The sequence below is a fragment of the Chroicocephalus ridibundus genome, chromosome 9 (assembly GCF_963924245.1).
Source record: "Chroicocephalus ridibundus chromosome 9, bChrRid1.1, whole genome shotgun sequence".
Lineage (NCBI taxonomy): Eukaryota > Metazoa > Chordata > Aves > Charadriiformes > Laridae > Chroicocephalus > Chroicocephalus ridibundus.
This window is the reverse complement of record NC_086292.1, coordinates 6,334,937-6,347,027: the sequence shown is the minus strand read 5'-3', so window position 1 is coordinate 6,347,027 and position 12,091 is coordinate 6,334,937. Positions and strand designations below refer to the sequence as shown.

General features: G+C 56.8%; 1 protein-coding gene across 1 annotated transcript in view; it reads left to right on the top strand.

The window, feature by feature from the left end:
* The first annotated feature begins 8,285 nt into the window (after positions 1-8,285).
* The window catches only part of LOC134520711 (gamma-aminobutyric acid receptor subunit gamma-4), a 41,482-nt gene continuing 37,676 nt past the window's right edge, over positions 8,286-12,091 (top strand). Inside the window, exon 1 of the mRNA XM_063346447.1 lies at positions 8,286-8,494. Coding sequence (XP_063202517.1) covers positions 8,439-8,494 — 56 coding nt within the window. The 5' untranslated portion in view covers positions 8,286-8,438. The remainder of the gene's footprint in view (positions 8,495-12,091) is intronic.

Here is a 12,091-nt window from a genome sequence, read left to right as displayed (position 1 = left end):
GAGCAGCTCCAGCACGGACCGCGCTGGGGCCAGGGAGGCTCTGGACCCTTCTGTCGGCCGCGTCGGCACATTGCCCCACCAAAATCACCAGCCAGTGATACCTGCTTGCTTTTATCGAGCCCTTCTCTTTGCTTGCTCTCAGCCTATTCCATTTTCCAACTCTCGGTGGAATTTTTTTTTTTTATTTTTTTTTTTTTTAACTCAAGGCCTCCTTCGAGCTGATCACACGGGAACGCTGAGTGCTTGTTTTTTAATATTCTGACAGGTGCTATTTTGCTATTTGCTTGTGATGATTCAGGACATTTGCATCTCTTTGTCCTTAATTAAAAAGCACTTCACCCTTGCTGCAGGGGTATGGCAGATTTCTCTTGATCTATTCATTTTGGGGGACTTTTAATCAACGTATCCACTCTATCGGTGCGGGTGCATTTCTGACAGGGGGGTGAAGTTTTAGCGCAGTGTGGAGAGCTGTGTGGGTGTAATTATGGCTTGCTCTTATTTTATTTTTTTTTTTTTTTCGGGTGAATTTGACTGCTGTTGAAAGGCATTTTCTAACAGCCTCCTGGAAGACAGGAGTCCCTTGTCCACCAAAACACATGGGCAATGACAAAGGCACAATTTGCTGCAAAGCCTGAAGCTGGCAGAGCTGCCTGGGGAGTAGGTGCTTTGCTCCCCCACCGCCGGCTCTAGCCGAGAGCCTGCAGACAGGCTGCCCCCACCTTGCAGGACCCTCCGTTAGATCCCCCCCCTGCTTGCACAGACACAATCTGGTTCATTTTATCTACATCTCTGCACCGCGACCCCTTCCCCGAGCACCCCAGGGCTGGGCGCATCCCTCCGTGGGGCGCGGGATGGAGGTGTGCGTGCTCAGCGTGCCACATCGGGGTGCGTTTGGAGCATACCAGGCATAATCCCTGCTCTCTTCCACACACAAGCATTTTTTGCAAGTTGAAAGGGTGGCACCTTTCATAGCAGGGCCTTATTTAATGGCAACGTGTGTTACCCTGGGCTGTCAGGGGGGCTAAAAGTACCCGTGAGCTGAGGAAGGGATTCAGCAGCAGCTGGGTGGGCAGTGACAAGTACACAGTGTGGAAGCAGCTTCCACTTGCAGGAACCCCCCGGAGGATACAAGGAAAGGGGAGACCCCTCCACGCTGCTACGGGGCTGTCTGCAGGGATGCTGCGAGGCAATGGGATGCCGGAGGGTGGTGGGAGCGAGGTGCTGCCCTGCCCCAGCTCCTAGCCCTGACAGCCCTGGATGACGGGCACCAAACCCCTGCCTGGATGTAGGCAGAGGCCGTCTGCCCGAGGCGACTCCTTCCATCCCTCCAGAACAGGTTGCTTCTTTGCAGCTCTTTCCACCTGGCTGCATCCCGCTCACAGGTGGGGAGGGACCCCAGACCCACCTGGGGGGGCTCACGCAGGGAAAAGCATCCAGCCCCTCGTGTGCCGCTGCTCCAGATGGTCCCCGGCCCCGTGGGGAAACGGGAACTGGGCTTTGCTGCAAGGACCTGAGCCCACCAGGCAGCAGTGACGCCAGGGATGGGGTCCCAGGGGATGGGGTCAAGCCCTGGGTGCTGAGATCCTGTAACTTGCTTACGGATACCCCACCCTTAACTCTTCTGTCCCCTCCCTCAAAACACCAGACTAAAAAACAACTCCAACAAAGGCTCCTGCTGCTGTTCTCAGTGTTTATCTGTTCCGCTTTTCCAGGCTGTGGCGTGCCGGCTCGTGGGAACCTTTGAAGATTATTTCTCTTCAGTTTTGTGAAGAGACTTCAGCCTCCTCTTGAATCTTTTTATTTTACCTCCTTTCAACGCATCGGCCCGATTTCTCTGAGACTTAATAGCGACGAACAAGATTAAGATTGGAGCTTAGCGAGTATTAGGAGAAGATCTCCCATTCCTGACGTGCTGGCAATTACCAGATCCTAGTGCCAGCATCTCTTTTTCGGAGACGCGCTGCGTGTGCAGGCATTTCTGCTCCGATGACTTTGGGAGCACAGAAGCCGGAGGGCACCCAGCACGAAAGCCGCAGCTCACGGTGTCGGCTTCTTTGCACTTCAGCTGCCGCTGATTGCTTTCGGCACGCGGAGGGGCTGGGATGCAGGGGGAGAAAACCGAGGGTGAGGGGGACAGTGGATGCTGGGCACCGTGGCACCGGCTGCGTTGGCTGGATAGGGTCTGGTTTTCAACCCGATGAGGTTTGAGGACTATTCGGTTGGAAAATAAAATCCCAAAAAGGGTACCTGAGCAGGGCTCGCCGTGCCCGGCAGCCACAGCAGCACAGCCCGAGCTCGCGTGCGGCACAGGGTTGATCTAGGTCAGTGTTTCACGGGAGATCCTCGAGCCGAGGGAAAGACCAGTGTTGGCGTTTCTCCATGTACTCTCGCAGGCACGGGCTGCGGAGCATCATGGATGCTCACAAGGGTGCGGAGGTGGAAAGGGTGCACGTGGCAGTGCCGGCAGGAGAGAGCAGCTGGCTGCTGGATGGAGTCGACTGGGAGAGCAGCCCTGCTCTGCCGTGGACTTGGGGGGAACCCTGGTGGCGTGACCACGGGGGGCTCTCAGGGCTGCCGTGGGGGCCAGCTGTCCTGCTGTGTCCCATCTGGGCCAAGAGGAGACAGAATAGAGGTGGTCCCATTGCTTACCCCCACCTGGGGTTGGGTAATAGCAGCAGAGAGGATGCTCTCTTCCCCCTGAATGAACATGCTTTGGGACAGGGGTGGAAGAGGGGCTACTGAGCTGCTCCAGGTGAGGAGCAGGCATGTGGTAGGGGGGCCCACACACCAGGTGGGCAAAGCGCACCGAGGTGTGCCGAGCCCGTTCTCAGCCCTGCTGAGCACTCGCTAATGCAGCTGTGTTGGGGTGGCACCGCGGACCGCAGCGCTGCAGTCCCAAGCACAAAACCCAGCCCCTCCAAAACGCGTCCCTTGAGTTCAGGCACTTGAGCGAGAAGGACATTTCCCTCTTGCCGCGGGAGCTTCGCAGGGGAGGAAAATAAAGAGGTCCTGAAAATGCCTAAGTAGTTCCCGAGAAGGAAAGAGGTGTGAGGACATGGGCTCGCTGCTGGCATCTGTCCCGGGGCTTCGGCGCCATTCCCATAAAGGGCAGCAGAGCAACAACGGCTCGTGCGACCCCAGACCGCCTGGTGCCTGCCACAGGAGGGACTGCGTTCCGCCTCAGCTCTGGGAGGAAAGCTTCTCTCCCTGGCTTCTCCACTTGCCAGCCGCCCTGCGTTATCCTCGGGCTGACAGAATGGCAAACTCCCAGGCAAACCGCGGAGCCGGGGCAAGGGGGAGAGCGGAGTGCAGGACCCCGGACCAACTGCTGGAAGCGGCTGTAATTGCAACAGCTAAGCTCGGCCACAGATGAACAGTTAATGTTATTTACTGGAGGATAAACACTCCCGAGACAGCCTAGAGAGAAGTCATTGAAATCCCCGCATCTCTGGACAGGAATGCCTAAGGGTATTAACAATAAATGGCAACTGTGCCTCCCTCTCTCTTAAATCCTGCCAGGGAGGGCAGTGGGTGATGATGTGCCCTCAGCGGCGCCTTTAGAGCTGCCCTCCGTACGGAAAGGGGCAGGGTGGGTTACTGCCAGCCGGGCCCATCCATGGGGTTTTGGTCATGAGCACCATCTTCTGCATGTGTAGGCTCTGCTCTGAACCCCAGCGTGTCTGCTGGAGAGCCCCAAGCCCAGGTTTTTCCCAGCTATTGAGCAACCCTGCAAGGAATCACTGTGTGAGGTACAGTTTCCATCCCAATGACAGTTTTTGTTGCCTCCGTGACCTTCCTGGCTCCTTTTTCCCCTACCCTGAACTATTGTGGCACGGGTTGACAAGGAGCTGGTGCGTCTCCATCCAGAGGCAGCCGCATTTCTACAGCGAAGAGAAGCAGCTACCCTGTTCTGGCAGCTGCACGTCCCTAGAGTTTGTGTCAGCAGTTGTACAGCATTTAAAATATGGATGTACTGCCTGGGAGTCATTCTGGAGGTAACACGCCAAACTACCAGCTCACGGTCCTGTGCTGGACATACGACATCGGATGCATGGATGGCATAGCTGCAAATTCCATTTGAAAAAGTATTGAAACACCTGGTGCTCAATTTGGTGAGATTTTCCCTGGTTTTTTGGGGTTTTTTTTGTCAAATGCTGCCAATTCTTTTCCCCTCCCCACCCTTTCCCATGTACGTTTTCTCTTTTCACATATTGATCCCCAGGGAGGAATGTAACGTGTTAAGCCCTGAGCTGGGGAGAGCGCCAGAAGAGCAGAACCATAAAAGCCCAGGAAATGGCATCTTTCCCATCCCCAGGATGATAGCCAGAACCGTTCTGACACCTGGGATCAGATCACCTATCAGTTTGGTGAGCCCTTCCCTCTAAGCAACTAATTTTGAAGAGGGACTGTCCACAGTGGAAGGGATGTGGAGACTCCTTCAGGCCTGGTCGGACGTAGCAGCAGAGGATAAAAGTAAAGTTCTCCCATCAACACTCTTGTCACCCTCTGGGACAGCTTGCACCAGCGCTTGCTGCGGCCTGGGCTGTCCTCCCACACCCTTCCTTCTCCTTGGGAAATATTCACGTCACATTTGTGCAGGCTCCAAACACATTTTTTTTTTTTTAATCTGTCAGCGCTGCAAGTTCACGCTGGCACCTAAAAAGCGAACTTTGTCCTGTCTGCTTCATATATCATCACTGTCCATAATGGTGGGAAGGCAGAGCCCAGCTGGAGCGGTTATTGAGGTCGTGTGAGCCCAGATGCAGCATCTGCTGCTGTGCCCGGTCTGCCGGGTGAGCCTGAAAAAGACAAAACCTCGGCGATGTTGAACAAATGCCCTGGCAGAGTAAACAAATGTTTCTACCGTGCAGGACGTTCCCCAACTCGGAGAAAAGGTTGAGGCTTAGACGGGGTTTTTAATCCTCCAGGTTTTCCAAAGGGACCCTGTAACCAGCTTCTCCTCGGCTGTCCTTCACGGCTCTCATCCCAGGCGTGTCGGCACACTCAGCCTCATGGATGCTGCTGTTGGAGACGCGCAGCCCGACCACTCACAGCCCTGGGCACGGGGAGGAGATCCATGGAAAACCTCGGCGTGGGAGCCCGTGTTGCTCCTGGAGGATGCACTGGCTGGGTAACAGCACGAACCCCGGCTCGTTACCAGGAGGAGAGTGAGCATCAAGGACAGTGGCTCTGACTGTGCTCCGTCCTCAGACAGATGACGTGGAGCCGTGACGGGAGGAGGGGAAGGCAAATTCACCTCCGTGCAGCCCTTTAGAGCTGCCTGCTGCGCGGCCCTGGCAGGGGCTGCCTGTGAATACGCCGGCAGCTCCTTGTCCTGGCGTCCCCAGCTCTGCCAGCAGCGCTCAAGCCTGACCTGCTCCTGCAGTGCCCTGTGGCATCCGTCTCTGCCCGGGATCCTCTCGGCCCGCTGTGTGTTGCCTTGCTCGTCCACCATTGAAAGATATATCTGAGGAGGATTTTGCAAATGCCAAGAACCTGAGTTTTCTCAGAAATGAGCTCCTAAACACCTCGGGTTAACACTTTTCCCCACTTGTGTCTATTTTCCCTCAGTACAGCGCTCCTGACATAGCCCAGAAGAGCAGTTTCCTTGGAGAGACACTCCTTGTCTTTGGCATTGCCCGGAGTGAGCAGCGCCTTGTAGAAGGAAGAGGAGGGCAGAGCATCGCCTTCTTCCTCCACCTGCTGCTCCAGCCGGCAGTCAGAAACACCACCCACCAACGCGGGGAGCAGGCAGCACAGATTTCCCGACTGACTCCGCAAAGGAGCTCTTGAGAGAGCACAGCGGGATTCAGAAAGGCTCATCGAGGACTCTCTGGCTACAGGGTGGCTGTGAAAGCACCGCCAGCCTTGCAAGATGTGGGATCCTGGGCCAGGGCTGGAATGGTCTCCTTGTCTCCCAGAGCTAAATCCTGCAGCGAGGACTGCACAATCAAACCCTCATTTAGTGTGGCAGCATTCCTCCCCCCCGCCCCCCACCCCGCCGGGCTCTGTGCTCATGAGGACACTGTAAATAATAGGTTTTATCAGTTTGCAGGTTAAACTGAAACACCAGAAGGGACAAAAAGCATCTTGAATAAAACATTTCATCTCCTGTTTAAGTTTGGAGAATCCCATGACAGTAGACCTCAAAACAAATGTCTCTTCAAAGTGGAAAATAGGGGCTGTTTCCTCCCCAAACACTGGTGCAGGACAAGCATTTTGTCCTTCTCACTCAGCATTTGGACTGAGGTTTGTTTTTCCTGGTCAAAATTATTCACCGTGACTTTAAAAGGGGTTTCTCCCAGGCTGAGCCTGTGCTGGTGATAAATAAGGTGTTTGCTTCAAAAGCAGCACTCTCCCCTTGCTCTCCTGCACCATCAACACGCTTCGTTCTTATCCTTGGTCCAAGTAAAAGACTCAAGACCAGTTGCAACAAGAAACCACCGTAGCCGAAGGAAAAGCCCAGGGAGGACAACTGTTGAGATGCTCCCGGTGCATACGACTGCCTGGAAGGCGTCCCCAAAACAGCATCATAAATGGATGTTGTGATTCCCTAACGCTGCTCAGACCATCTCCAGCCCTCCAAGCACCAGTCCTCCCCAGTTCTCTCAGTTCTCTCTCAGGTAGCAGAAGGGGTGGTCGAAAGAAATCAGTCCCGTGAATTTCCCCACATACCACTTCACATCCTGCGTCTTGAGGGGGAGCTGAGAGCACATATATGAACCCCCGGATTTTCTGTGATCTGTCCATGACCAGAATCCTCGACTGCTACATCCTCCCTGCGTCTGCTCTTGCACCTTCCCCAACTTCGGCTTCATCTGGATCCCTGAAGAACTTCTGGGGCAATCCAGTGGCTTGCTTTGAAGCTTTAAGGGCTCTTTTCACCTTCACTGCTGCTTTGCTATTCATTATTTACTCTTTTGACATGTGCTTCCTGTAAAGCTGGCTTCTTTGCATGCGGTGAAGGAAACATTATCTGCAGCTGCTTCGTTACAGGGAAATGCCATCTCAGAGCTGCGACGCCTGCAGCTGGCTCCCCTGCCTTTGAGGCTGCTCGGATCTCACGCTTGAGGGCTTAAGGTGATCATTGCAAGAATCAGCAAGGGAGAACCTGCGTAGGAAGAGCCTTGAAAAATCACCCAGGTGTGCTGCTGTTATTTACTGCTGTACTTCCGCAGCACTCCTGGTCCCCACCGAGGCTGGTCCCGGCTATTAGGCACTGAACGTGCCTCGGAAGCAGGTATCTCCCCATCCTGCCGAGCTGAGCGATTGAGACAGCGGTTACCAGCATGCTGCAGCGGGAGAGAAGTGATTTGTCCATGCTCGTGTGGGGAAGGCTGTGACAGGGCCCGGAGCGAGAGAGTCAGTTGCCCACAGTCCCACTCCGGTACCTGGAATGATCCCACTCCAGCACCAGGGATGGTCCCATTCCAATCTGGAGGAGTGTCACCAAATCCCCATTTGTCATCAGTGTTAGTAGACCCTCTGGGAGATGCCGGACCAGGCCCCTCTGGGGACAGACTCCTGCAACTCATAGCGGTAAGGAGATGAGGAAGGACAATTATTGGTACCTCATGTAGCTGTAACAAAGTTGGTTCCGAGCAGCTCTCACCCCAAAACTTGCCAGGAAGGAATCTGTTATTCCTGTTTACAAGTCGGATGCCTGCAGTGAAAAGAATTGCCCAAGCGCAGCTTGGCAAACCGTGAGAGCAGAGAGTGCCAGGCTGAAAACCCGGAGCCCACCCGTGACCCCCGGCTGTCCCGCAGTCCTTACCCACGCACCCCCCCGGCTTTTATTTTTTGCAGGACAGAAGCCCCAACAGGTGGGAAAGGACCCTCTCCCACCTGCAGCTCAGCCCAGCGGCGACTGACGCCTTGCATATTTTAATAATAATCACCCAATTTATATTTTTAGAAAAAAAACGCCAACTGTTGTGCATTCAAAAAAAAAAAAAAAAAAGCTACTATTAAGAGAAATCAAGCGCCTCGTTACGCAGAGGGGGAGCGAGAGATCCTTACGGCAGCCGAGGGTGCTGGCTCCCCGGCAGCAGGCAGATGCGCGGGTTGGGCTCTGCCGTGCGCGCCCCCCGCCCCGCGCTCCCGCCGCCGGCGCTCAGCCCCCGGGGTGTGTGTGTGTGTGGGGGGGGGGGTTGCGGGGGGAGCCAGCCCCTGCGCGGGGAGGTAGGACCCTGCGCCGAGCCCCTCCCCGCCGCCCAGTCGGAGAAGAGATGCCCAACTTTCCCCTTCCTCCCCGCCGGCGCGGAGCGGGGCGCGGGGCGCGGAGCCGGGCGGGCGGCGGCGGGGCTGGTGCGCGGCGCAGCGGGCGGCGGGGGGGCCCCGCCGTCGCCCCCGCCCCGGCCCCGCGCTGAGCCCCGCCGGGGCGGGCGAACCACCGCTGCCGCCGCCGCCGCCCCGGGGCCGGTCCTCGCCTCGCCGAGATGCCCGGGACGGTGCTGCTGCTCTGCCTGGCCCTCGGGCCGGTCCTGCGCGCCAGGTGAGCCCCCCCCCCCCCCGCCCCGCGCCGACCGGGATGCCCCCTCCCCGCCTCAGTTTACCCGTCAGGGCAATGGGAGGGGAGAGGGCTGGAGTCGCAGCATCTCCCCCCACGGCCACCCCCACCCCCCTCCGGGTTTGGGCACCTCTGTGCCCCCAGCGGTTTCTTCCAGCCGGCCCCGAGGCAGGATCAGGTCTGGTCGCGGCAGCACCTAGTGCCAGCATGTCCTTTGCACCCCAGGTCCGTCCCCCCCCCACCTTCGCATGCCGGGAATCAAGAGGACACCCCGTTTTCTACCCCGCCATCACCTCGCTGGCTGAATCCTGCAGGGGACTGAGCCCTTTCTGGGGGTGTCCAGAGCAGGACCAGAGGGATCTCGGCACCTCCTGGGGCCACCATCCATCACCGGGGCATTTCCATGGAGAGTCGGGCCGGGTGGAAAGGAGCTTGTGTCCCCTTCCCTACGCTCCATCCCCTGGCACCCACCGAAAGGCTTGCAGGAGGAGGGCAGTGCAGGCTACTGCCTTTGCTCTACAGGTTAGCCCCAGGTCCCAGCTCTGGGTGCCGGTTGGGAGCCCGATGCCAGCCCGATGCCACCGGGCGAGGAGGCGAGCGGAGCATGGGGCTGGCACATCACGGTTCTCTCCCAGGGCCAGTGGTTCATAGCGCTTTTCTGTAAACAGCGATGAAAGGCCCCGCGTACAAGGGGTTTTCAAGTTTCTTTTTCCCCTTTTTTTTTTTTTTTTTTTTTTTTTTTTTTTTTACAATTCCTAGCCCTGCCGGTGAGTTTAATGGCTAGATCGGGGAAAGAACATGTTGTCAGCAGATTGTTGCCCCCAGGGTTTGGGGGAAGAGGGATTTTACTGGCTGAAGCTAATTGGCAGAATAAGCTGCCTTAAAGCCGATCAAATCCCATTACAAATGCAGTCGGGGACAGGGAGCATGAATCCTGCTACTAATGGTCTGCTCTGCCAAGGCTTCCCGACCGCGGGTACGGGCAGAAAGTCCGTCCCTGCCGTGGTCCTCCGGGGCTGGCCTTCCCCGGGGTCAAGGCAGCGAGAGATGCCCCACGACTCATGCTCTGACACCCAGTCTCTCGCCAGCATTTGAGGGCTAAGGGGGGGGGTGTCCGTGGTGGTCCCAGTTCCTGTGCCCTACCGTCCCTGCAGCGCGCTGCCACGAGCACTGCATTTTGAGAGGGTGAGTCGTAAGCTGCAAGATCACACGGAGGAGCAGTTAAGTCGTGTATTCACATGCCCTTGAGCAGCAGGATTTACCCCGTAGCTGGCCCGGTTTCCCTCCTGCCCAGCCCCTTATTTTGTCCTCTTCCCTGAGCCCCGCTTTGCCAGGAGCAGTGTCTGTGCGTGTTGCTGGGGGGGGTGATGGAGCCGGAGAGGAAGCCTGTGGGAGAAGAAGGAGAAAACAAGCAAGTTACATCAGGGTCATGCTCTGCATTCACTGCATTTTTCCTGGCTGCACCTTGCAGCGGGGGGTGAACCTCACCTGCCCTACACTTGGTGGTGGGTGCTGGGGTAAGGAGCCCGGGTCAGGTGCCGCGTGTGTGTGAGCTCTTCTCCCGGCAGAAGCTGCAAGACCTGCCTGTCCCCTGTCTCCTGGCGCTGGAGCGGGCTGGATGCTTTGTGCCGGGTGACTCAGCACCCCCACCGCAGAGCCTGGGTCACCAGCGTTTCCCAGGACGCTGCTGTGGTTGGGACCAAGGCACCCGACTCTGAGTCCCGAAGGCAGGATCCCTGCACAGCATCACACCACCGGAAAGCTGGGCTTGGCAGATGGTTGAAACTGTGCAGAATTGACCATTGGGGCTTCATGGAGAGCGGTGTGAAAAGAGAGGTACAGAGGCATGTGTCACGGCTAAGGGTACAGTTTAGTGAGCCCCCTGTCCTTAAATCTTCTGCCTACTTCTAATTTAGAGTCATTTGCCTGACCGTCCCTGTGCCTACAACCATTGAAGGCATTGGGATGGGTGGCTAGAAGGACACATTAGCATGTGGTAATTAGGATTGACCACAGTGCTTTTCCACCCAGGGAAATGTTGTCCTTGCGTTTTGTTGCTGTCTGTTCCTTGGGAGCAGGGGAGGCTTTGAGCTGCGTTTGCCAAGGGGCTGGACCTGCCCCGGTATCTGCATCTGCTCCGGGATGTTCCTGCCTCAGCGCCGGGGATGGCTGAGAGGGTGTGTGTCACCTGCCCAGGGGGTGCAGGTCTCAGCACAAAATTTTACTGGTCTCAGACTTCATTAACGCACCAGGCTGCAATTAGTAGTGGGTGTGCATCCTGGTCAAGCAGCATCGGTTGTCCTACCAGGCAAGGAGCAGAAGTATCTTGAGGGCTCATGGCCCATGTTGCTCTTCCCCTCCTGCCGAGGGAAGCCTTGTCAGACAGCTTGGGCACTGGGGGAGGGAGCCAGCCACTAGCTCTTCAGGTGGCTTTTACTTTGACCATGAGTGTGCTTGGAAACCTCAGCAAAACAGGTGTCTGCTTGAGTAAAGCGGAATTAGGAAGGCAAGGCAGAGCGCTGCCCTGCTGGAATGCCAAGGGTTGCCCAAGGAGGGTTGTCCAACCCCATCCATATACGTGAGCTCATCGGAAAGGACACCTCCCTGCCGTGCAGGTCTCCTGCTCTGGGCACCAGCAGGAGCTGCCAGGGCCCCGACCGTGTCTGCGAGACCAGAGGTTTCCTTGCGGTGTCCCTCCCCAGCTCTGCCCTGCCATCGTCCCCCCTGCCCACACTTGCGGCTGTGTCCCAGCCCCGTGGCTGAGCGCAGGAGTGCTGTGAGGTGGATGTTGTGACATTTTTGACAAGCGGAGGTGAGGAAACGTGGCTCTGCCTTTCCTCCTGGCTGCACGGAGACATATGAGAACTGGCTGTCCCCTGTCACCAAGCCAGTCACTTTGCACGAGGAGACGGAGCCGCCGGGCCAGCAAGTGTTCGCAGCGCGTTGGGGATCGCTGCGGGTTTGCAGCGTGACATTTCCATTAGCAGCTGTGGGGGAACACGCACACGGCACCTTAATTCCTCTCCTCTGCAATAGCTTTTGGACTCTTCCCTTCTTTATTTGAAGTAGGGCCACTGGGAGGGGAGAGTGGGGAGGAGGCAGAGGCTTGCGTAGGGACACACTCCTGACCAGCAAGAGCTGGTGTGTGTCTGTGTGTGCACAGACACCCAGCAAAAGCATATTTTCTCCAGCAAAAGCTGGCTTGCTTATGCTAAGATGGCTTAGTGTGGTTTAGTAGCCCAGGATTAGCTGCATTAGCAAAAAGCATATTTTTGGTAGCGTGACTGCATCTGTAATAGGGATGTGACTCCCTGGAAATGCTACCCCCGAGCCTTGGGGTGTTCATCAGCCACACCAAAGGCGGGGAAGCCAGAAGGCAGAGGTCAGAGTAACCAGCCTGGTTTTGTTCCACCCTGGAGGGATGTTTCGGTCCTTACGGCTTTGCAGGAATTGGATTTCGGCAGGGCAGTGGGACACACAGAGTTCAGTGCCAGCAGGTGACCTGTCTTGGACTGACTTCACGCAGGGTGATGGGAACACCAAGATGAGGTTTCGGTGTAGCTGTTCCCACTCTGCTGGAGG